At 61.9% G+C, this 23401-nt stretch overlaps 1 protein-coding gene across 1 annotated transcript in view; it reads right to left on the bottom strand.

The window, feature by feature from the left end:
- The window catches only part of FAM3B (FAM3 metabolism regulating signaling molecule B), a 49349-nt gene that overhangs the window by 6738 nt on the left and 19210 nt on the right, over nt 1–23401 (bottom strand). The window contains exons 3-7 of the mRNA XM_070073140.2: nt 8842–8965; nt 6044–6102; nt 5324–5374; nt 4225–4312; nt 413–545 (exon numbers count right to left, since the gene is read on the bottom strand). Coding sequence (XP_069929241.1) covers nt 413–545; nt 4225–4312; nt 5324–5374; nt 6044–6102; nt 8842–8965 — 455 coding nt within the window. The remainder of the gene's footprint in view (nt 1–412; nt 546–4224; nt 4313–5323; nt 5375–6043; nt 6103–8841; nt 8966–23401) is intronic.

Genomic DNA, 23401 nt, shown 5'->3' with positions numbered 1-23401 from the left:
CCCCTGCTCCGAGCTCTTCTGAGCTGGCCGATTTCCTCATGGCGGCCTGGAGGGCTGGCGTGATGGCGCATGGCGCCCGGCAACCTCAGCCCACACCTTCGCGGGCGCTTTAGTCGTTCTTACTCTCCATGACCGAACTGGGAGGGGGAGGCAGTGCTGGCATCACCCCGCACCAGGCTCCTACCCCAGCAACCACGGCGGCCAGTACAGACGCCGCGCCGGACGCTGACCGCCCTGTTCCCGGGGCCCTGCGTGTTCACATCGCCCAGCGCTGGGCCCCTGGAGACGATGACACCCCCAGCCCACCCAGCCCTCCCGCTGGCGAGGGGAGCGCTGACCGCACCCTACCCTGGGGACAGCGAGTACAGCCCCTCCGCTCGGCCTCCCGGGGGACGGGGACGCGGCCACTCACCTTTTCCCGCTGGATGTCCGGAGGGAGCTCGAAGCCTTTGGCTGCCAGGAACACCCAGCTGGACCGGAACCGGATGTTCCGGATCTCTCGACTCCCGAGGGCTTCTATGGCCTTCTTGGCGTCCGCCTGCAGCCTGGAGGGAGGCGAAGGGCACGGTGTGAGGCCGGAGGGGACGCGACAGCCCTGGTGCAGCGCAGCTACGAGGGCAGGGGGTGCTGAGCTGACCACGCGGCCGCCGCCTGCAGCCCAGTGCTGGGGCACAGTCCCCTCTCACTCCACACGGCCACGTCCTGTAGCCCAGTGCTGGGGCACAGTCCCCTCTCACTCCACACAGCCACGTCCTATAGCCCAGTGCTGGGGCACAGTCCCCCTCTCACTCCACACAGCCACATCCTGTAGCCCAGTGCTGGGGGCACAGTCCCCTCTCACTCCACACGGCCATCCTGCAGCCCAGTGCTGGGGCACAGTCCCCTCTCACTCCACACGGCCATGTCCTGTAGCCTAGTACTGGGGGCACAGTCCCCCTCTCACTCCACACGGCCACGTCCTGCAGCCCAATGCTGGGGCACAGTCCTCTCACTCCACACGGCCACGTCCTGCAGCCCAATGCTGGGGCACAGTCCTCTCACCCCACACGGCCATGTCCTGCAGCCCAGTGCTGGGAGCACAGTCCTCTCACTCCACATGGCCACGTCCTGTAGCCCAGTGCTAGGGCACAGTCCTCTCACCCCACACGGCCAAGTCCTGCAGCCCAGTGCTGGGGCACAGTCCTCTCACCCCACACGGCCAATCCTGCAGCCCAGTGCTGGAGGCACAGTCCCCTGTCACTCCACACAGCCATGTCCTGTAGCCCAGTGCTGGAGGCACAGTCCCCCTCTCACTCCACACAGCCATGTCCTGCAGCCCAGTACTGGGGGCATAGTCCTCCACTCACTCCACACGGCCATGTCCTGCAGCCCAGTGCTGGGGCACAGTCCCCCTCTCACTCCACACGGCCACGTCCTGTGGCCCAGTGCTGGGGCACAGTCCCCACCCCCTCTCACTCCACACGGCCACGTCCTATAGCCCAGTGCTGGGGGCACAGTCCCCCTCTCACCCCACACAGCCATGTCCTGTAGCCCAGTGCTGGGGCACAGTCCTCCTCTCACTCCACGTGGCCACGTCCTGCAGCCCAGTGCTGGGGCACAGTCCCCCTCTCACTCCATCAGCCCCGTCTGCAGCCCAGTGCTGGGGCACAGTCCTCCTCTCACTCCACACGGCCACGTCCTGCAGCCCAGTGCTGGGGCACAGTCCTCCTCTCACTCCACACGGCCACGTCCTGCAGCCCAGTGCTGGGGCACAGTCCTCCTCTCACTCCACATGGCCATGTCCTGTAGCCCAGTGCTGGGGGCACATTCTTCCTCTTACTCCACACGGCCACATCCTGTAGCCCAGTGCTGGAGGCACAGTCCTCCTCTCACTCCACATGGCCATGTCCTGTAGCCCAGTGCTGGAGGCACAGTCCTCCTCTCACTCCACACGGCAGCGTTCTGTAGCCCAGTGCTGGAGGCACAGTCCCCCTCTCACTCCACACGGCCATGTCCTGCAGCCCAGTACTGGGGGCATAGTCCTCCACTCACTCCACACGGCCACGTCCTGCAGCCCAGTGCTGGGGCACAGTCCCCCTCTCACTCCACACGGCCAATCCTGCAGCCCAGTGCTGGGGCACAGTCCCCCTCTCACTCCATCAGCCCCGTCCTGCAGCCCAGTGCTGGGGCACAGTCCTCCTCTCACTCCACACAGCCATGTCCTATAGCCTAGTGCTGGGGGCACAGTCCCCCTCTCACTCCACACAGCCATGTCCTGTAGCCCTGTGCTGCGGCACAGTCCCCCTCTCACTCCACACAGCCACGTCCTATAGCCCAGTGCTGGAGGCACAGTCCTCCTCTCTCTCCACACAGCCACGTCCTGTAGCCCAGTGCTGGGGGCACAGTCCCCCTCTCACCCCACACAGCCATGTCCTGTAGCCCTGTGCTGAGGCACAGTCCCCTGTCACTTCTGCAAGGCCCTGGCTTTATTTTCCTTCACCTCCTCACACACCACAAATGTCCCGCCAGTCCCTGCCCTCCCTCGTCAGCCGCCCACAACGTAAGGTGGCCCGACCTTTTCTAAGGTGACAGCGAATGTCAACGTGCCCCTTTTGTGCAGTCTGAAACGTTAGCATCGGCAAAGATGAAGTTCAAGCCATGTGAGCATTGAGGACCTCAATTTAGAGCCAGCAGAGGAAGGAGAAGGGGACGCAAAGTGCGACTTCCCTGACAGTGAGATGGGCACTTGCAGGTGCGTTCCAAGGACCCTGTCTGGAGCGGCGCTCCCTGGCCGAGGAATGCTGCCCCTGGGGGTCTCCCTGGCCGAGGGATGCTGCCCCTGGGGGATCTCCCTGGCCGAGGGATGCTGCCCCTGGGGGATCTCCCTGGACGAGGGATGCTGCCCCTGGGGGATCTCCCTGGACGAGGGGTGCTGCCCCTGGGGGATCTCCCTGGCCGAGGGATGCTGCCCCTGGGGGTCTCCCTGGCCGAGGGATGCTGCCCCTGGGGGATCTCCCTGGCCGAGGGATGCTGCCCCTGGGGGTCTCCCTGGCCGAGGGATGCTGCCCCTGGGGGATCTCCCTGGCCGAGGGATGCTGCCCCTGGGGGTCTCCCTGGCCGAGGGATGCTGCCCCTGGGGGTCTCCCTGGCCGAGGGATGCTGCCCCTGGGGGTCTCCCTGGCCGAGGGATGCTGCCCCTGGGGGTCTCCCTGGCCGAGGGATGCTGCCCCTGGGGGTCTCCCTGGCCGAGGGATGCTGCCCCTGGGGGGTCTCCCTGGCCGAGGGATGCTGCCCCTGGGGACGCCGCGGTCACAGCCCCACCCGGGACGTCCCAGCTCCAGGAAGCACCCGGAGGGTGAAAGCGCCCAGGCTGCGGAGGAGCACACGCCTGGGCAGCGCCGGCCTGAACCAGCATCTCCTGGTGGGGCCCCGCGTGTGTGCACGCACAGGGGTGCACGTGAGCACGTGGGCACATGCGTGTGCCTCGGCCCCTCACTGGCCCGTCATCCTTCTCCACGTCCCACCCTGGCTCTCGCTCTCCCGGCCGGAGGTCAGCTGATCCCGAGGACGGCGGGCTCTGGCTTTGCCCGCCCACCTGGGGCACTCCGGAAGTGCAGCCCGCACGCCCCCCGGGGAGTGACCTGCTCTCCTTCCTCCGGATCCTGCATTCCTCTCGCTGTGCCCCAGAGGCTGTGCTGAGGGACCCTGGTACCTGTGTCTGTGGAAGGCGCGCCTGGCCCACCGCAGAGCTGAGCGGCCCGTTACGTCAGAGCTACGGGCAGCGGACGATGCTGGGCAGCTAAGGAACCGTGTGGGCTCCGGGGAACAGCGAGGGGGCCGTCGCTGCCCGGGGAATACTCCGTGCCCCTGGGGACCCCTGCACGTCGGGACTGCCCTCTTCACCCCAGCGTCCTGCGAACAGCGAAGCCCCCACTGCTCCCGGCTGCACTGGTTAAACCCCCTCGGCAGGAAATCCCGCCTGCAGGAAACGGCACGTTTTACGGTGAACGGATCGGTCACCGTGGATGATAAACACCTGGGGAACCGGCCCTCGCGGCCTCGGCCTCCACCCGGCCGTGGACGCAGTGTCCCTGCTCGCCCCACGTGCACATCTCTCATCTTCCCCGCTTCCTTCGCCTGCGCGACGCCGTCCCTCTTTCGGGATAACCTGACACCGCCGTGCGGGACACGCCTGGGCCCAGCGGGCCTCTCCTGCCCGCGCTGGGCGAGTGCGCACCCACTCACCTGTGGCTTCCGTCGTCGTGGGTCACCATGAGGAGCAGGGACTTGGGAGGGGCACTCTGAATGAACTTTGTCATGGGTCCCGAGTTATCTGCAAGGCAGATGGAGGATTGTCCCTGGGAAGCGAGGCACCCGCCGGCGCTGGCCTCGCTGCTGCGCTCGGCTTCCCGTGCGCCCCCAGCCCTGCGGCCTCCACCCCGGGCCAGGTGAAAGTGTGTCAGTTCTCCTCCCCTAAACGGTGACGTGGGTTCCACGGCAGCCACTGGAGGCGAGTGGCCCGGCACGGAAGGCAGAGGACCATGCAGAGAACAGGCAGCGGGTGCTCAGGGGAGGGTGGGAGGAGTCTACAACAATGGGGCCGACGTGGCCACCAGAGCTCGTGGAAAGAACTGAGAAACGAGACCTCGAGATTCTGTGCACGAAGCCGGCTCCCGGCCCCAGCGGCAGCCCCCAGCATCGCCAGCACGAGCTGGAGCCGGCTGTGACCCCCTAGGGTCAGCCTGGCCTCCCCAGACCTGGGCCTGCTGTCTCGGGGAGCAGAGGCCGCCCGTCACCACTGTCCCCGCCTCTGCAGTGCGCTGGGGTGGCCGGGGAGGACAAAGGCTGGGCCCCCATCGGGACACGGGCTCCGCCTGTGCTCCTCTGCAGGACTGGCCCTCACCAGCCCTCGGAGCAGTGACCAACTCGCCGTGCAGCGCCAACAAGAGGGGCGGCAGGGACCCCACGAGAGCCCTGGGGGAGGCTGGCAGAGCCGCCCTGCCCTGGTGGTGTGCGGGCTGCACGCGGGCCACGCTCTTCCATGCGCGTGTTAAGTAACACGCACTGTCTCCTCCCCGTGGCCCCAGAACACACAAGGCACATGGACAGCCTAGGGGGAGGGGCCCCGTCACCCTGACCCCGCCCTGTGGGGGAGGGGTCCCGTCACCCTGACCCCATCCTGTGGGTGGGGCCACGTCACCCTGACCCTGCCCTGTGGGAAGGGGCCACGTCACCCTGACCCTGGCCCCGTCGCCCAAGGCCCCCGGATGCCCTCCCGAGCCGCCAGGAGCTGCTGCGTCGCCTTGTGACGCTCGCGGTGCCAGAGTTAGCAGGACGTCCTCACCTCCCTCGTACATGTCAAAGTACCGCGCCGCCGTCATCTTCCCCGTGGCGTCTGGAACAGAGCAGGCGACGTAAAGCTCGCGGGCCAGGGGAGGCTGGTGCCCCACAGCCCTGTCCCTGCGAGAACACGCGAGACACGGTGGTCCCCGCCCCTCCCTGTGGGAACACACATGCCCACCCCTCCCCGTGGGAGCCTGGCCTCGGCCCCTCCTCCCTCCCACTTAGGACAGCCCTCGGGGCTCCCAGGACTGCTGTCCCTACAGCTCCGCCCGAAGGGCCTTGCTGTCAGCTCCCTCCAGGGACACCAGGACGCCGCTGGCCCCCACCCTGCGGGGTGCCCTCGGCAGGGCCTAACTAGACGGGCAAGGCCCACCTCTCGGGCCCTAGCGGCCCTTCTGTCACACAGGGGTGGGAACTGGCTGGTGTCAGCTCTGCGCAGACAAGGGACCCGAGAGAGCCCGAGCCTCGGCCCTGCGCGGCCGCTGGGTCCCCGCTGTCACCTGCCTGCCCTTCCCTGCCTTCCTCTAAGTCTCCTCCTGTTTGGCTCCTGCTGGTCTCTGTTGCTCCTGGAAGCACAGATAACCTCTCAAGTGAAGCCCGCGAGGGCAAGCAAACGCCCCATTTCAAGACGCATTAAAATCCAGGCCCGGGCGGGCGGATCACGCGTGTCCATCCGGCCCCGCGTGCTTGGAGGACACTCAGGAAACAGGCGCTCACTTACAGTCGACGACGGCAATGTTGATCCCCCTCGCCACGTTTCCCGTCTTCTCTCCTATGAGCCTGAAGCGTAGCTGGGCGTCAGTCACGGAGCTTCCGCACCTCTGCCCCGCCCACTGACCCCCGTGGGAGGAGCCGCACCTCTGCCACGCCCACTGCCCCCCATGGGAGGGGCCGCACCTCTGCCCCGCCCACTGACCCCCCATGGGAGGGGCCGCACCTCTGCCCTGCCCACTGCCCCCCATGGGAGGGGCCGCACCTCTGCCCTGCCCACGGCCCCCCCCACGGGAGGAGCCGCACCTCTGCCCCACCCACTGCCCCCCATGGGAGGGGCCGCACCTCTGCCCCGCCCACTGACCCCCCATGGGAGGAGCCGCACCTCTGCCCCGCCCACTGACCCCCCATGGGAGGGGCCGCACCTCTGCCCCGCCCACTGCCCCCCATGGGAGGGGCCGCACCTCTGCCCCGCCCACGCCCCCCCCACGGGAGGAGCCGCACCTCTGCCCCACCCACTGCCCCGCCCCCCGCGGGAGGAGCCGCGCCTCTGCCCCGCCCACTGCCCCCATGGGAGGGGCCGCACCTCTGCCCCGCCCACTGCCCCGCCCCCCGCGGGAGGAGCCACGCCTCTGCCCCGCCCACTGCCCCCCCATGGGAGGAGCCACACCTATGCCCTGCCCACTGCCCCCCCGCGGGAGGAGCCGCACCTCTGCCCTGCCCACTGCCCCCCGCGGGAGGAGCCGCACCTCTGCCCTGCCCACTGCCCCGCCCCGCGGGAGGAGCCGCACCTCTGCCCCGCCCACTGGCCCCGCCCAGTGGGAGGAGCCGCACCTCTGCCCCGCCCACTGCCCCCCCCGCGGGAGGGGCCGCGCCTCTGCCCCGCCCACTGGCCCCGCCCAGCCCAGCGCGCCCGCCCCACACGCCCCAGAGGGTAACTCAGAGCAAGACCTGGGCAGCCTAATCCACATCTGTGCATTAGGACATGTGTACCCGTGTGTGTGCGTGTTAGGATACGTGTGTATCCATGTGTGTATGTGTCAGGATACATGTGTATCCATCCGTGTGTGCATGTGTCAGGATATGTGCGTATCTGTGTGTGTGCATGTGTTAGGATACATGTGTATCTGTGTGTGTACGTGTTAGGATACATGCGTATCCATGTGTGCATGTGTTAGGATACATGTGTATCCATCCGTGTGTGCATGTGTCAGGATATGTGCGTATCTGTTAGGATATGTGTGTATCTGTGTTAGGGTATGTGTGTATCTGTGTTAGGGTATGTGTGTATCTGTGTGCGTATCTGTGTTAGGGTACATGAGTATCTGCATGTGTGCACACACACACATGCACATATAAGTGCATATAAAACACAAGGTGGATTATTTCATGTTACATGTATGTATGTAGCTTACTTTCCCATAAAGACCAGTATGAGTCAAGACAGGAACAGGACGTGGGGAGGGAGAGCGGGTGGTGCCAGGAGGAGCTCTCCCCGTGCACTGCTCTGTGAACACACGCTAGTTCCGAGCCAGGTCACTGTATCACACACTCAAAAATTAAACCCAGGCCGGCGCCGCGGCTCACTAGACTAATCCTCCATCTGCGGCGCCGGCACACCGGGTTCTAGTCCCGGTCGGGGCGCCGGATTCTGTCCCGGTTGCCCCTCTTCCAGGCCAGCTCTCTGCTGTGGCCAGGGAGTGCAGTGGAGGATGGCCCAGGTGCTTGGGCCCTGCACCCCATGGGAGACCAGGAGAAGCACCTGGCTCCTGCCTTGGGATCAACGTGGTGCGCCGGCCGCTATCACCGGCTGTGGTGGCAGCCACTTGGGTGAACCAAAGGAAAAAGGAAGACCTTTCTCTTTGTCTCTCTCTCTCTCACTGTCTAACTGCCTGTCAAAAAAAAAATTAAACCCAGGCCCGGTGCTGTGGTGTACCAGGTTAATCTTCTGCCTGTAGCACCAGCATCCCATGTGGGCACCGGTTCAAGACCCGGCTTCTCCTCTTCCAATCCAGCTCTCTGCTATGGCCTGGGAAAGCAGTGGAAGATGGCCCAAGTCCTTGGGTCCCTGTACCCGTGTGGGAGACCTGGAGGAAGCTCCTGGCTCCTGGCTTCAGATCAGCCCAGCTCTGGCCGTTATAGTCATCTGGGGAGTGAACCAGCAGATGGAAGACCTCTCTCTCTCTCTCTCTCTCTCTCTCTCTCTCTCTCTCTGTAACTCTGCCTCAGATAAATAAATAAAATCTTTAAAAATAAATAAATGAAAAATCTTTTTTTAAAAAAAGAAACATATACCTTGAGTATCTCTGCATTCATTAAAATAAATCGATGTTGCAATTAAAAAAAAAAAAAAACTCCCCAAGGACGCCTCCAGGGCCTGCAGCACACACGCAGAGAGGACGCAACCCCACGGCACACACACGTTCACAGAACACTGAAGAGGCCGGCATAGTCACCAACGCCTCCGCAGAGAGAAACTGCACCTGCTCTGATCGGGGTCGCCAAAGGAAACCGCAGAGCACCGTGAACCGAGCGCGGGCGTCCCCAGGACCCCGGAGGGCCCGGCCTCACACGTGGGGCAAAGCACAGAACGTGAGCCGCGGTGTGTTCTAACTGCTGTCACACGAACCTGCCCAGCGGGTCGGCACGGGACCCAGAACCCTCCACAGCCGGGGCGGCTGTCCGGGCCCCTCGGGCTGGGGTCAGGGCGGGGAGGCTCTCTTCCAGGGCCGGGGGTCCTGCTGGCTCAGCCCCCAGGAGGGAGCGCCCGCAGACGGCCGGGGCCTCTGGCGGCACAGCGGTACTCACAGCTCGTCCTCAAAGCAGATCTTGGCGTACTTGTCTCTGCCGCCCCCGCTGAGCAACCGGTAGGCGTAGGTGTCGGGGGGACACGGCGTCCAGTGGTCGCATTTTTGCCTCTTAGGGGTCGGGGCTGCAGTGAACAAGAGCGGAAGGGTTATCATCACACAACTGTGGCCGCGGGAGGGGAGACCCCAGGGAGGGGCCAGCTTCCACAGGCTGGGGGACGTCCTGGACACCCAGGTTAATGTGGCCTGCTCTGCCCCAGAGCAGCTGGGGGCAGAGAGCGTGGGGAAATGAGGTCGGGTCACTGCCCACGGTGGCCGCCATACGGATGCCCACACCACACAGCTTCTGCGTGTGCACTCACTCACAGCTTACACCATGTGCCAAACACGTGTTCCACACGCAGCACACGGACCACTCACAACTCACACCACTCATGAGCACACCACATACTATACACGTTCCACATGCATTACGTAGACCACACACAACTCACACCACTCATGAGCACACCACGTGCCAAACATGTGTTCCACACATAGCACACGGACCACACACAACTCCCACCACTCATGAGCACATGTGCCAAACACGTGTTCCACATGCAGCACGTGGACCACACACAGCTCACACCACACATGTAGCTCACCACAACCATACACAACACATATGCCACACAAGTACATGGACAAGGCAAACAATACACACAGACCATGTACAACTCACACCACTCATGAGCACACCACATGCCATACACGTGTTCCACACGCAGCACATGGACCATGTACAGCTCACACATACACACGTGTAACATGGCACACACCCCCGTCCCCCCACCTGACTGCCAGGGTGAGCTCGGCCGGCCCACGCCCACTCTTGCCGTGTGAGGACCGAGTTTCTCCGCCCGGCCCGCGGTGACGTCAGCCTGGGCAGACGCGGGGGCGCTGCTCCCACACAGCTCAAGTCTCTCACGCGAGGAGACCCCTGCGGCAGGCGCGCTCTACGCAGGCTCAGGCCGATGCTGGCTCCTGGTTCTGGAGGTGCAAGGCCCGGGGACCCCGTCTGGCGACAGCTTCCTCCCTGGCAGAGTCCTGGTGGCACAGGGCGTGACACGGGCACAGCGGACAGCGCACGGGGGTCTGTGTGCTGGTCTCGGTCAGTTTTCCTGCACAGTCCGCAGGAAGGTGCCCAAGGCTAACGCTGTACCTGAACCCGATCAGCCCCTGAGAGGCCCTGCCACACTTGGACGACACGTCTGCCTCCTTCGTCCCACTAAGTAAGACTTTGGGGTTGAAGTCCAACAGGAGTTCAACATAGCAGTCCTCCCCCGGTCCCAGAAATTCATGATTTCATCACACACGGTCATGCCATCCTCTGTGGTCCGAGAGTCTTAGCTCAGCTCTGCACTAATTCGAAGCCTAAGGTCTCCCCTGAAACAGCGAACCCCAGCTTTGAGCCTGGAAAAGCCCAGGTTCCAGCCGAGCGGGCGTGGGGCGTGCACAGGGACACAGAAAGGAGGAATACTCGGCCTAAATCAGGACCGAAACCCGGCAGGGCAGACGCTGAAGCCTGCACCAGCGTCCTGGGAACACAGTGGGACAGCCCCGCCCGAGCCTCTCTGGGCTGCAGCAGGGGCCCGAGGCGTCCCAGGGCCGGCCTGGCTCGCGGCTGCCGGCCCTGCCCTCCTGAAGCCTCCACATCACTTCTCTCCCACAATTCCACTCTGCCTCACCCCGCAGGGGCTCCGCGCATGGACACGGAGAACCCAGAACTCCATCAGGGTCTCCCACGCGGGTGCAGGGCCCAGGCATTCGGGCCGTCTTCCGATGACATCAGCAGGGAGCTGGAGCAGAAGCGGAGCAGCCGGGACTCGAACTGGCGCTCGGATGGGGCGCCCGTGCCGCACGCAGTGGCCCTGAGCGAGCCTCTTTAGTGAGCTTTAGTTCGTCTCCCTCACATCTCCCTCACTGTCCTGTCCCAAACTCACGTTTCCTTCGCTCGCTCCCTGAACAAGCTGCAAATTTGTCAAATATTCTCATTCTGCTCCTTTCTGATTCTGAGGGTGAAACTGACCCAAGGTGGCCACCAGCACCCACGTCCATGTCACAGCCTGGACACCGTGCTGTCTTGAAACCCCCTCGACCACATAAACTAACGCAGAGCCTCTAAGTCCAGCCCCCTCACAGCCTCGGGGGTTGGGGGGCCGCACGGTGCACCCGGGCTCCTGGCCACACTGACAGGTTGGCCGCCGGCGCAGTCCCCAGCAGACCCACTACTGCCCTGCGCCCCAGCAGTGCAGCCCTCGGCCCACACCCGCCCAGCAGCTGGTCCTGTGGGTTCCCCTTCTGCGCCCGGGCCCCCTGCCTCACCTGCTACACCCAGACTCCCCCTGCCTCACCTGCTGTGCCCCAGGCTCCCCCTGCCTCACCTGCTGCACCCAGACTCCCCCTGCCTCACCTGCTGCACCCCAGGCTCCCCCTGCCTCACCTGCTGTGCCCCGGGCTCCCCCTGCCTCACCTGCTGCACCCCAGGCTCCCCTGCCTCACCTGCTGTGCCCCGGGCTCCTCCTGCCTCACCTACTGCGCCCCAGTCTCCCCCTGCCTCACCTGCTGTGCCCGGAGCTCCCCCTGCCTCACCTGCTGCGCCCCGAGCTCCCCCTGCCTCACCTGCTGCGCCCAGACTCCCCCTGCCTCACCTGCTGCGCCCCAGGCTCCCCCTGCCTCACCTGCTGCGCCCAGACTCCCCCTGCCTCACCTGCTGTGCCCCGGGCTCCCCCTGCCTCACCTGCTGCACCCCAGGCTCCCCCTGCCTCACCTGCTGCGCCCCGAGCTCCCCCTGCCTCACCTGCTGCGCCCAGACTCCCCCTGCCTCACCTGCTGTGCCCCGGGCTCCCCCTGCCTCACCTGCTGCACCCCAGGCTCCCCCTGCCTCACCTGCTGCGCCCCGAGCTCCCCCTGCCTCACCTGCTGCGCCCAGACTCCCCCTGCCTCACCTGCTGCGCCCCAGGCTCCCCCTGCCTCACCTGCTGCGCCCCGAGCTCCCCCTGCCTCACCTGCTGCGCCCAGGGCTCCTCACCTCCAGCGGTGATGGTAACGGCCCCAGTGCCTGGCACCAGTGTTCCCTGTTAGCTTTTTGTGACTACAACGGCACAACCGAGGAGACTGAGTTATAAATAGGAAAGAGGTGCGTAGCTCACGATGTTGGGTCCAAGTCCAAGATGTTGGGGGTCCAAGTCCAAGCCAGCTGGACGTGGTGTGGCCTCTGTGAGGACGGCGGGAATCAGAGGCCAAGTGTGTGCGGAGGAAGAATCGCATGGTGGGCCAGGAAGTAGGAAGGCTGGGTCCAACTCAGGTCTCACGACAGCCCTCTCTCCAGAACCCCTTCTGAGGACACGCCCCCGTGACCCAAGGGCCGCCCACCTTCTGAGGACATGCCCCCGTGACCCAAGAACCGCCCACCCTCTAAGGACACGCCCCCGGTGACCCAAGGACCGCCCACCTTCTGAGGACACACCCCCAGTGACCTAAGGACCGCCTACCTTCTGAGGACACACCCCCAGTGACCCAAGGGCTGCCCACCCTCTAAGGACACGCCCCCAGTGACCCAAGGACCGCCCACCCTCTAAGGACACGCCCCCAGTGACCCAAGGACCGCCCACCTTCTGAGGACACGCCCCCAGTGACCCAAGGACCGCCCATGAGGTCCAGCCTCTGGACACCAGAACCGAATGAGGTTTCCATCCTCTTTACCATGAACTGATGACGGGATTTAAGATGCGACATGAGTCCAGCAGCCACATGACGTTGCAGCCACGGCAGTCCTTCCACTGGGCCCACAGCTCAGAGGACGGAGGGCCAGGCGAGGCTGGGATGTGAGCCTGCACCCGGCCCCGCGCAGCCCGCTCTCCACCCCCTCCTTGCCCACGCGTCTCCCGCAGCGTCACCTCCCTGCTCCGACCACGCACTGGCTGCCCCCGTCAGGGCGCCGTGGGCTCAGATCTAAGGCCAGCGTCCCAGGGACAGACACAGACAGCACTTTCCCAGCGCAAGTCTGGCTGGGCCCAGGGACTCGGCGCTGCTTTAGGGCTGCCGGTGCCTCTCTGACTGTGCACACACAGGCTAGAAGGTGCAGGCAGCAAGACATCACGCACGGCACGGAGAGGACAAGGAAGACGGCGAGACAGGAGGAGAGGAGCCTTAAAAACAGAAAACAACTAGCAAAACGGCAGTGCTAAGCCTTTATCTGCCAACAGCTACCTTACATGTAATGGATTAAATTCTCTAGTTAAAAGACACAGACCAGCTGAACGAACTCAGAGAAAAAACCAACCCAGGGTCGAATTATATGCTGTGTACGAGAGACTTCAGCCTTCATAACACACATCTATAGAAAGCAAAGAAATGGATAGTCCATGCAAATCAAAATGCTTGTACCAGATAAAATACACTGTAAGTCAAAAATGGTGAGAAGAGACAAGGATTACTATAGTGACAGGGAAGTCAATTCATCGAGAGGCTGTACAGTTAGAACCACTTAGGCACCAGAGGCCTGAATGGGAGAGACCGCAATACAGCAACAGGAGGGCACTTCAATATGCTACTTCAGGAGGCGAGCTCACGGAGACGAGCTAACAGAGACGATCCAATGGAGATGATCCAATGGAGACGAGCCAACGGAGACGAGCTAACGGAGGCGAGCTAATGGAGACAAGCTCACGGAGATGAGCTAACGGAGACGAGCTCATGGAGACGAGCTCATGGAGACGACTAACGGAGACGAGCTAATGGAGACGAGCTAACGGAGGCGAGCTCACGGAGATGAGCTAACGGAGACGAGCTAACGGAAATGAGCTAATGGAGATGATCCAATGGAGACGAGCTAACGGAGATGAGCTAATGCAGACGAGCTAACGGAGACGAGCTAACGGAGACGACTAACAGAGACGAGCCAATGGAGATGAGCTAACGGAGACGAGCCGGGCAGAACATCAGTAAGCAGACACTGACGTTGTCCCTTAAGGCTTCTATAACAAAGCACCTTACACTGGGTGGCGTCTAAACAACATGAACTTATTTTCGCAAATCTAAAGGCTGGGAAGCCCCAGCCCGGGGTCACAGTGGGCACCTCCACCTCGCCGCTGTCTCCTCACGGGAGAGGGAGCAGCCCACCTGCTCCCTTCAGCCCACCGTCCGGCACGAATCTCAGTCCTGAGGGCACAGCCTTCGTGCTTGGCGACTTCCCCCGAGGGCCACCTCCTCCCATCACAGCGCCCACTCCGTTGCCATGTCTGAATCCGGGTGGAACGCCGACCCCGTGCAGCGGTCTCTCTGCCCGTCAGTGGTGGCCAGGCTGACACGGAACCTCCCAGCCCCAGCAGGAACGCGCACTCTGCCCGGGCCCACACAGGACCTTCTCCAGAATGGACACGATGCTGGGCCACGGACTAGGCTGAACACATCTGCGAAGACTGAAATTGTACCAAGTATCTCGTCCAAACACCACCGTGGGAAGCTAGAAATTAGCAACTGGAGGAACTCCAGACACTTGACAAAAAGATTGAGCAACATGCGCCGAACAACCAGTGGGTGAAGGAAATTGAAAGGGACATTTTGAAACGCGTGAGACACGTGACCCTGGAACCCCACACACGACCGCCGTGGACGCAGCCAGAGCAGCTCTGGAAGTGAGACGCAGGCCGACCGCCGCACCGAGAGACAAGCGCGGACGTTACACCCACAGGAAGCAGAAACAGGGAGGGACGCGCACTGAAGGGGGGATAAAGAGGGAAACAGCAGAGATCAGAGCGCGAAGAAGCGACAGACCAGGGGACAGACCAGGGAGACAGCAAGGCGAGGAGGCCGGGGGCGGGGTTCCTGCGAGCACAGACGACCTTGACAAACCCTCAGCGAGACCGGGAACAAGAGGACAAAGACGCAGACCAGCAGCAAAGACCGCGGGAGAACACGGTGGGAATCACACATCAGCACACTGCACAGCCTGGAAGACACGGGCGAAGTCCCAGACACATACAATCCAGCAAGACGGAATTGTGAAGTCGGAAATGGGAACAGACCAACGACAAGGAGGCAGAATCTGGGTAAAGTCTCCTTTCAAAGCAAAGCCTAGGTATTCTACCAACCACTCAGCGAAAAACTAAAAAGACAAAAATCTTCCTGGGGCCGGCGCTGCGGCATAACGGCTAAAGCTGCCGTCTGCAGTGCCGGCATCCCATGTGGGCGCCGGTTCGAGTCCCGGCTGCTCCACTTCCGATCCAGCTCTCTGCTGTGGCCTGGGAGTGCAGTGGAGGATGCCCAAGTCCTTGGGCCCCTGCACCCGCGTGGGAGACCTGGAGGAAGCTCCTGGCTCCTGGCTTCGGATCGGCACTGAAGAGGAGGGAATACTTCCAAGTTAGTTTACAAGATGAGTCTTGATTCAAAGGCAGACAAGGATACTGCAAGAAAAGAATACTAGAAGCCAGTAGCTCTCGTTGACGCGGCTGCAAAGGTCGCCAACAACAGACCAGCAATGAATTCAGTGATCCGTTCAAAGCTCACTCAGCACCATCGAGCGGAATCTCTTCCCTGGTGCAAGGACGATTCGCCGTGCACAAGTCGATGACGGGATACAGCGCACCGCACCGGCAAGCAGAGGCTGACGGCGTCGTGTCGGCAGCCGGAGAGAACCTATCTGACGAAATGCAGCGCTGCTTCATGACAAAAGCTGTCAGGGGAGTGGGCGCACGCGGAACGTTCCTCAGCCAAGCAGGGAACAGACAAGAGAAGCCACAGCTCCCACCATCCTCCGTGGCGCGAGCCGACAGCTTTTCCTCCAGGGACAGACACCAGACGCGGGTGCCCGCTCTCGCCATCGCTGTTCAATATGGCAAGTGATGAGGCACCTAAATCAGAGAGGAAGACGGTAAATGGTCCTCTGGCTGAGGCATGGCCTTAGCCACAGAAAGCCCCAGAGACTCCTCCAAACACTGCAGAACTGGTAAATTTAGTAAAGTTTCAGGATACAAAAGTCACACGCAGACATCAGCGCTGTGTCTGAAGACTAACAGAGAAACGATCTCAGAAAGCAAGCCACTCCGTTTGCAATAGTAACAAAAAATTAAAATTCTCAGGTGTAAATTCAGCCAGAAAAATGAAAGATCTGTGTGCTAAAGCTGTGAAGCAGCGATGAGCGACGTGGGCGGCACTCGCGAATGCAGAGCCACCTTTGTCCTGGGAGACGCGCAGCGCTGACCTGCCCCTATGACCCAGAGCGAGCTACAGGCGCAGCCCCTTCACAAGCCCAGCACCATTCTTCCCGCAGCAGAAATACTCCGAAACTGTTAGGGAACCATGAAAGGCCCCAAGGAGCCAAAGGGACCTTGAGTAAAAAGAAGGAAGCTGGAGGTGTTACACTACCTGGTTTCAAACGATTTTACAAAGCTGTGTCCACCCAACACCCTGGTACCATCATAGAGACAGACGCCAGCCAGCAGAGCAGGAGAGAGCAGGGTACTATGAGAGAGAGAGAGAGAGAGAGAGAGAGAGCGAGCGAGCAGGAGAGGGCTGGGTACTCTCAGAGAGAGAGAGAGAGAGAGAGAGCAGGAGAGGGCTAGGTACTATCAGAGAGAGAGAGAGAAAGAGAGAGAGAGAGAGAGAGAGAGAGCAGGAGAGAGCAGGGTACTATCAGAGAGAGAGAGAGAGAGAGAGAGAGAGAGAGAGAGCAGGAGAGGGCTGGGTACTCTCAGAGAGAGAGAAAGAGAGAGAGAGAGAGAGAGAGAGCAGGAGAGAGCAGGGTACTATCAGAGAGAGAGAGAGAGAGAGAGAGAGAGCGAGCAGGAGAGGGCTGGGTACTCTCAGAGAGAGAGAGAGAGAGAGAGAGCAGGAGAGGGCTGGGTACTCTCAGAGAGAGAGAGAGAGAGCAGGAGAGGGCTGGGTACTCTCAGAGAGAGAGAGAGAGAGCAGGAGAGGGCTGGGTACTCTCAGAGAGAGAGAGAGCGAGCAGGAGAGGGCGCCCAGAGGTGAAGCCACAACTGGCAGTCAATCTTTGGCAAAGGTGCCGAATCGCGCGGTGAGACGCAATCTCTTCAGTAAATGGTGTTGGGAAAACTCAGCCTCCCGCGCAGAACGAAACCGGATCCTCATCACTCGCACAGACCAAGTCAAATGGATGAAAAGACTGAAATACAAGACCTGAAATCGTGAAACTACTAAAACAAATAAATCAAACAAAAACAGGGACAGCTCCGTGACGCTGGTTTGGCAACGATTCTTCGACTATGACCCAAAAGCACAGGCAGCATAAGCGAGAACAGACATGGAAAACCAGACGGCAAAGGAAGCAGTCGACGGTGAGGAGAGGAGGGAGGATGGGAGGAGGAACCGCACACCATACACTGCGAAGGGGCTAGTTCCAAACTATACAAGCAGCTCGCACCCCCAGTAAAAAGAAAGTTAAAAGTCTGATTAAACTCGAGGAAAGGACCTGGAAAACGAGCCATTCTCCAAAGACGACACACACACGGCCGCGGGGTACGGGAAGGAAGCTCGCACATCACGAGTCGTCAGGGAGATGCGGGCTGAAGCCACAGTGAGCCGGCATCTCGCCCTCGTGCGGAAGCGATGGACGGTAACAAGAGCTGGTGAGGATGCAGGGCAAAGGCGAGGCCGGGCGCAGCGGGCACGTGAGTATCAGAGTCGTGATGGCCGGAAAACAGTATGGCGGCTCTTCAAAAAATACGATGGGATGGCCGTGTCTCCCGGGTACCCACCCGGAGGAAACGCAATCCGCGTGGCGACACGCCGAAGGGCACTGTTCATCCCCAAGCAAGCGCAGCCGTCACTCGGACAACACAGACGAACCTGGAAGAGTCATACTGGGGGAGACGAGTCACACTGGGGGAGACGAGTCACACTGGGGAGATGAGTCACACTGGGGAGACGAGTCACACTGGGGGAGACGAGTCACACTGGGGGAGATGAGTCACACTGGGGGAGACGAGTCACACTGGGGGAGACGAGTCACACTGGGGAGATGAGTCACACTGGTGAGACGAGTCACACTGGGGGAGACGAGTCACACTGGGGGAGACGAGTCACACTGGGGGAGATGAGTCACACTGGGGGAGACGAGTCACACTGGGGGAGACGAGTCACACTGGGGGAGATGAGTCACACTGGGGGAGATTAGTCACACTGGGGGAGACGAGTCACACTGGGGAGACGAGTCACACTGGGGAGATGAGTCACACTGGGGGAGATTAGTCACACTGGGGGAGACGAGTCACACTGGGGGAGACGAGTCACACTGGGGAGACGAGTCACACTGGAGGAGACGAGTCACACTGGGGAGACGAGTCACACTGGGGGAGACGAGTCACACTGGGGGAGACGAGTCACACTGGGGAGACGAGTCACACTGGGGGAGATGAGTCACACTGGGGGAGACGAGTCACACTGGGGAGACGAGTCACACTGGGGGAGATGAGCGCACACTGGGGAGACGAGTCACACTGGGGGAGACGAGTCACACTGGGGAGACGAGTCACACTGGGGAGACGAGTCACACTGGGGGAGATGAGTCACACTGGGGAGACGAGTCACACTGGGGGAGACGAGTCACACTGGGGGAGATGAGTCACACTGGGGGAGATGAGTCACACTGGGGAGACGAGTCACACTGGGGAGACGAGTCACACTGGGGGAGATGAGCGCACACTGGGGGAGACGAGTCACACTGGGGGAGACGAGTCACACTGGGGAGACGAGTCACACTGGGGAGACGAGTCACACTGGGGGAGATGAGTCACACTGGGGAGACGAGTCACACTGGGGAGACGAGTCACACTGGGGAGACGAGCGCACACTGGGGAGACGAGTCACACTGGGGAGACGAGTCACACTGGGGGAGACGAGTCACACTGGGGGAGACGAGTCACACTGGGGGAGACGAGCGCACACTGGGGGAGACGAGTCACACTGGGGAGATGAGTCACACTGGAGGAGACGAGTCACACTGGGGGAGATGAGTCACACTGGGGAGACGAGTCACACTGGGGAGATGAGTCACACTGGAGGAGACGAGTCACACTGGGGGAGACGAGTCACACTGGGGAGACGAGTCACACTGGGGGAGATGAGTCACACTGGGGAGACGAGTCACACTGGGGGAGACGAGTCACACTGGGGGAGACGAGTCACACTGGGGAGACGAGTGCACACTGGGGAGACGAGTCACACTGGGGGAGATGAGTCACACTGGGGAGACGAGTCACACTGGGGGAGGTGAGTCACACTGGGGGAGACGAGTCACACTGGGGAGACGAGCGCACACTGGGGAGATGAGTCACACTGGGGGAGATGAGTCACACTGGGGGAGATGAGTCACACTGGGGAGACGAGTCACACTGGGGGAGACGAGTCACACTGGGGGAGACGAGTCACACTGGGGAGACGAGTCACACTGGGGAGATGAGTCACACTGGGGGAGACGAGTCACACTGGGGGAGATGAGTCACACTGGGGAGACGAGTCACACTGGGGGAGACGAGTCACACTGGGGAGACGAGTCACACTGGGGAGACGAGTCACACTGGGGGAGACGAGTCACACTGGGGAGACGAGTCACACTGGGGAGACGAGCGCACACTGGGGAGACGAGTCACACTGGGGGAGACGAGTCACACTGGGGGAGGTGAGTCACACTGGGGGAGACGAGTCACACTGGGGGAGACGAGTCACACTGGGGAGACGAGTCACACTGGGGGAGACGAGTCACACTGGGGGAGACGAGTCACACTGGGGAGACGAGCGCACACTGGGGAGATGAGTCACACTGGGGAGACGAGTCACACTGGGGAGATGAGTCACACTGGGGAGATGAGCGCACACTGGGGGAGACGAGTCACACTGGGGGAGACGAGTCACACTGGGGGAGATGAGTCACACTGGGGAGATGAGTCACACTGGGGGAGACGAGTCACACTGGGGAGACGAGTCACACTGGGGGAGACGAGTCACACTGGGGGAGGTGAGTCACACTGGGGAGACGAGTCACACTGGGGAGATGAGTCACACTGGGGGAGACGAGTCACACTGGGGGAGACGAGTCACACTGGGGAGATGAGCGCACACTGGGGAGACGAGTCACACTGGGGGAGACGAGTCACACTGGGGGAGAGGAGTCACACTGGGGGAGAGGAGTCACACTGGGGAGAGGAGTCACACTGGGGGAGACGAGTCACACTGGGGGAGACGAGTCACACTGGGGAGACGAGTCACACTGGGGGAGATGAGTCACACTGGGGAGATGAGTCACACTGGGGGAGGTGAGCGCACACTGGGGGAGATGAGTCACACTGGGGGAGATGAGTCACACTGGGGAGACGAGTCACACTGGGGAGATGAGTCACACTGGGGGAGATGAGTCACACTGGGGAGACGAGTCACACTGGGGAGACGAGTCACACTGGGGGAGACGAGTCACACTGGGGGAGGTGAGTCACACTGGGGGAGACGAGTCACACTGGGGGAGACGAGTCACACTGGGGAGACGAGCGCACACTGGGGGAGACGAGCGCACACTGGGGGAGACGAGTCACACTGGGGGAGACGAGTCACACTGGGGGAGGTGAGTCACACTGGGGGAGACGAGTCACACTGGGGGAGACGAGTTACACTGGGGAGACGAGTCACACTGGGGGAGACGAGTCACACTGGGGGAGACGAGTCACACTGGGGAGACGAGTCACACTGGGGAGACGAGTCACACTGGGGGAGACGAGTCACACTGGGGAGATGAGTCACACTGGGGAGACGAGTCACACTGGGGGAGACGAGTCACACTGGGGGAGACGAGTCACACTGGGGGAGACGAGTCACACTGGGGGAGGTGAGTCACACTGGGGAGACGAGTCACACTGGGGGAGGTGAGTCACACTGGGGGAGACGAGTCACACTGGGGGAGACGAGTCACACTGGGGGAGACGAGTCACACTGGGGAGACGAGTCACACTGGGGAGATGAGTCACACTGGGGGAGACGAGTCACACTGGGGAGACGAGTCACACTGGGGGAGACGAGTCACACTGGGGGAGGTGAGTCACACTGGGGAGACGAGTCACACTGGGGAGATGAGTCACACTGGGGAGATGGGTCACACTGGGGGAGACGAGTCACACTGGGGGAGACGAGTCACACTGGGGACATGAGTCACACTGGGGAGACGAGTCACACTGGGGGAGACGAGTCACACTGGGGAGAAGAGTCACACTGGGGGAGACGAGTCACACTGGGGAGAAGAGTCACACTGGGGGAGACGAGTCACACTGGGGAGACGAGTCACACTGGGGGAGACGAGTCACACTGGGGAGACGAGTCACACTGGGGGAGACGAGTCACACTGGGGAGAAGAGTCACACTGGGGGAGACGAGGCACACTGGGGAGATGAGTCACACTGGGGAGACGAGTCACACTGGGGAGACGAGTCACACTGGGGAGATGAGTCACACTGGGGGAGACGAGTCACACTGGGGGAGACGAGTCACACTGGGGAGATGAGTCACACTGGGGGAGACGAGGCACACTGGGGAGACGAGTCACACTGGGGAGATGAGTCACACTGGGGAGACGAGTCACACTGGGGGAGACGAGTCACACTGGGGAGATGAACGCACACTGGGGAGACGAGTCACACTGGGGTGATGAGCGCACACTGGGGGAGATGAGTCACACTGGGGAGATGAGCGCCCACTGGGGGAGATGAGTCACACTGGGGGAGACAAGTCACACTGGGGAGATGAGTCACACTGGGGGAGACGAGTCACACTGGGGAGACGAGTCACACTGAGGAGACGAGTCACACTGGGGAGACGAGTCACACTGGGGGAGACGAGTCACACTGGGGGAGACGAGTCACACTGGGGAGACGAGCGCACACTGGGGAGACGAGTCACACTGGGGGAGACGAGTCACACTGGGGGAGGTGAGTCACACTGGGGAGACGAGTCACACTGGGGAGATGAGTCACACTGGGGGAGACGAGTCACACTGGGGGAGACGAGTCACACTGGGGGAGACGAGTCACACTGGGGAGATGAGCGCACACTGGGGAGACGAGTCACACTGGGGGAGACGAGTCACACTGGGGGAGAGGAGTCACACTGGGGAGATGAGTCACACTGGGGGAGACGAGTCACACTGGGGGAGACGAGTCACACTGGGGAGACGAGTCACACTGGGGGAGATGAGTCACACTGGGGAGATGAGTCACACTGGGGGAGGTGAGCGCACACTGGGGGAGATGAGTCACACTGGGGGAGATGAGTCACACTGGGGAGACGAGTCACACTGGGGAGATGAGTCACACTGGGGGAGATGAGTCACACTGGGGAGACGAGTCACACTGGGGGAGACGAGTCACACTGGGGAGATGAGTCACACTGGGGGAGACGAGTCACACTGGGGAGACGAGTCACACTGGGGAGATGAGTCACACTGGGGGAGACGAGTCACACTGGGGGAGACGAGTCACACTGGGGAGACGAGTCACACTGGGGAGACGAGTCACACTGGGGGAGACGAGTCACACTGGGGGAGACGAGTCACACTGGGGAGACGAGTCACACTGGGGAGATGAGTCACACTGGGGGAGACGAGTCACACTGGGGAGACGAGTCACACTGGGGGAGACGAGTCACACTGGGGGAGATGAGTCACACTGGGGGAGACGAGTCACACTGGGGGAGACGAGTCACACTGGGGGAGGTGAGTCACACTGGGGAGACGAGTCACACTGGAGAGACGAGTCACACTGGGGAGAAGAGTCACACTGGGGGAGACGAGTCACACTGGGGAGACGAGTCACACTGGAGAGATGAGTCACACTGGGGAGACGAGTCACACTGGGGGAGACGAGTCACACTGGGGAGATGAGTCACACTGGGGGAGACGAGGCACACTGGGGAGATGAGTCACACTGGGGGAGACGAGGCACACTGGGGAGACGAGTCACACTGGGGGAGACGAGTCACACTGGGGAGACGAGTCACACTGGGGGAGACGAGTCACACTGGGGGAGATGAGTCACACTGGGGGAGACGAGTCACACTGGGGGAGATGAGTCACACTGGGGGAGATGAGTCACACTGGGGAGACGAGTCACACTGGGGGAGACGAGTCACACTGGGGGAGATGAGTCACACTGGGGGAGATGAGTCACACTGGGGGAGATGAGTCACACTGGGGAGACGAGTCACACTGGGGGAGACGAGTCACACTGGAGGAGACGAGTCACACTGGGGGAGACGAGTCACACTGGGGGAGAGATGAGTCACACTGGGGAGACGAGTCACACTGGAGGAGACGAGTCACACTGGGGGAGACGAGTCACACTGGGGGAGACGAGGCACACTGGGGGAGATGAGTCACACTGGGGGAGACGAGGCACACTGGGGAGACGAGTCACACTGGGGGAGACGAGTCACACTGGGGAGACGAGTCACACTGGGGGAGATGAGTCACACTGGGGGAATGTGTACAGTCTTTGTCGATGTAAAAACTGATCGACTGA

The sequence above is a fragment of the Oryctolagus cuniculus genome, chromosome 4 (genome assembly GCF_051225735.1).
Source record: "Oryctolagus cuniculus isolate XC-2025 breed Fujian yellow rabbit chromosome 4, ASM5122573v1, whole genome shotgun sequence".
Lineage (NCBI taxonomy): Eukaryota > Metazoa > Chordata > Mammalia > Lagomorpha > Leporidae > Oryctolagus > Oryctolagus cuniculus.
The sequence above is the reverse complement of the archived record's forward strand: the minus strand, read 5'-3'. Positions and strand labels throughout refer to the sequence as shown.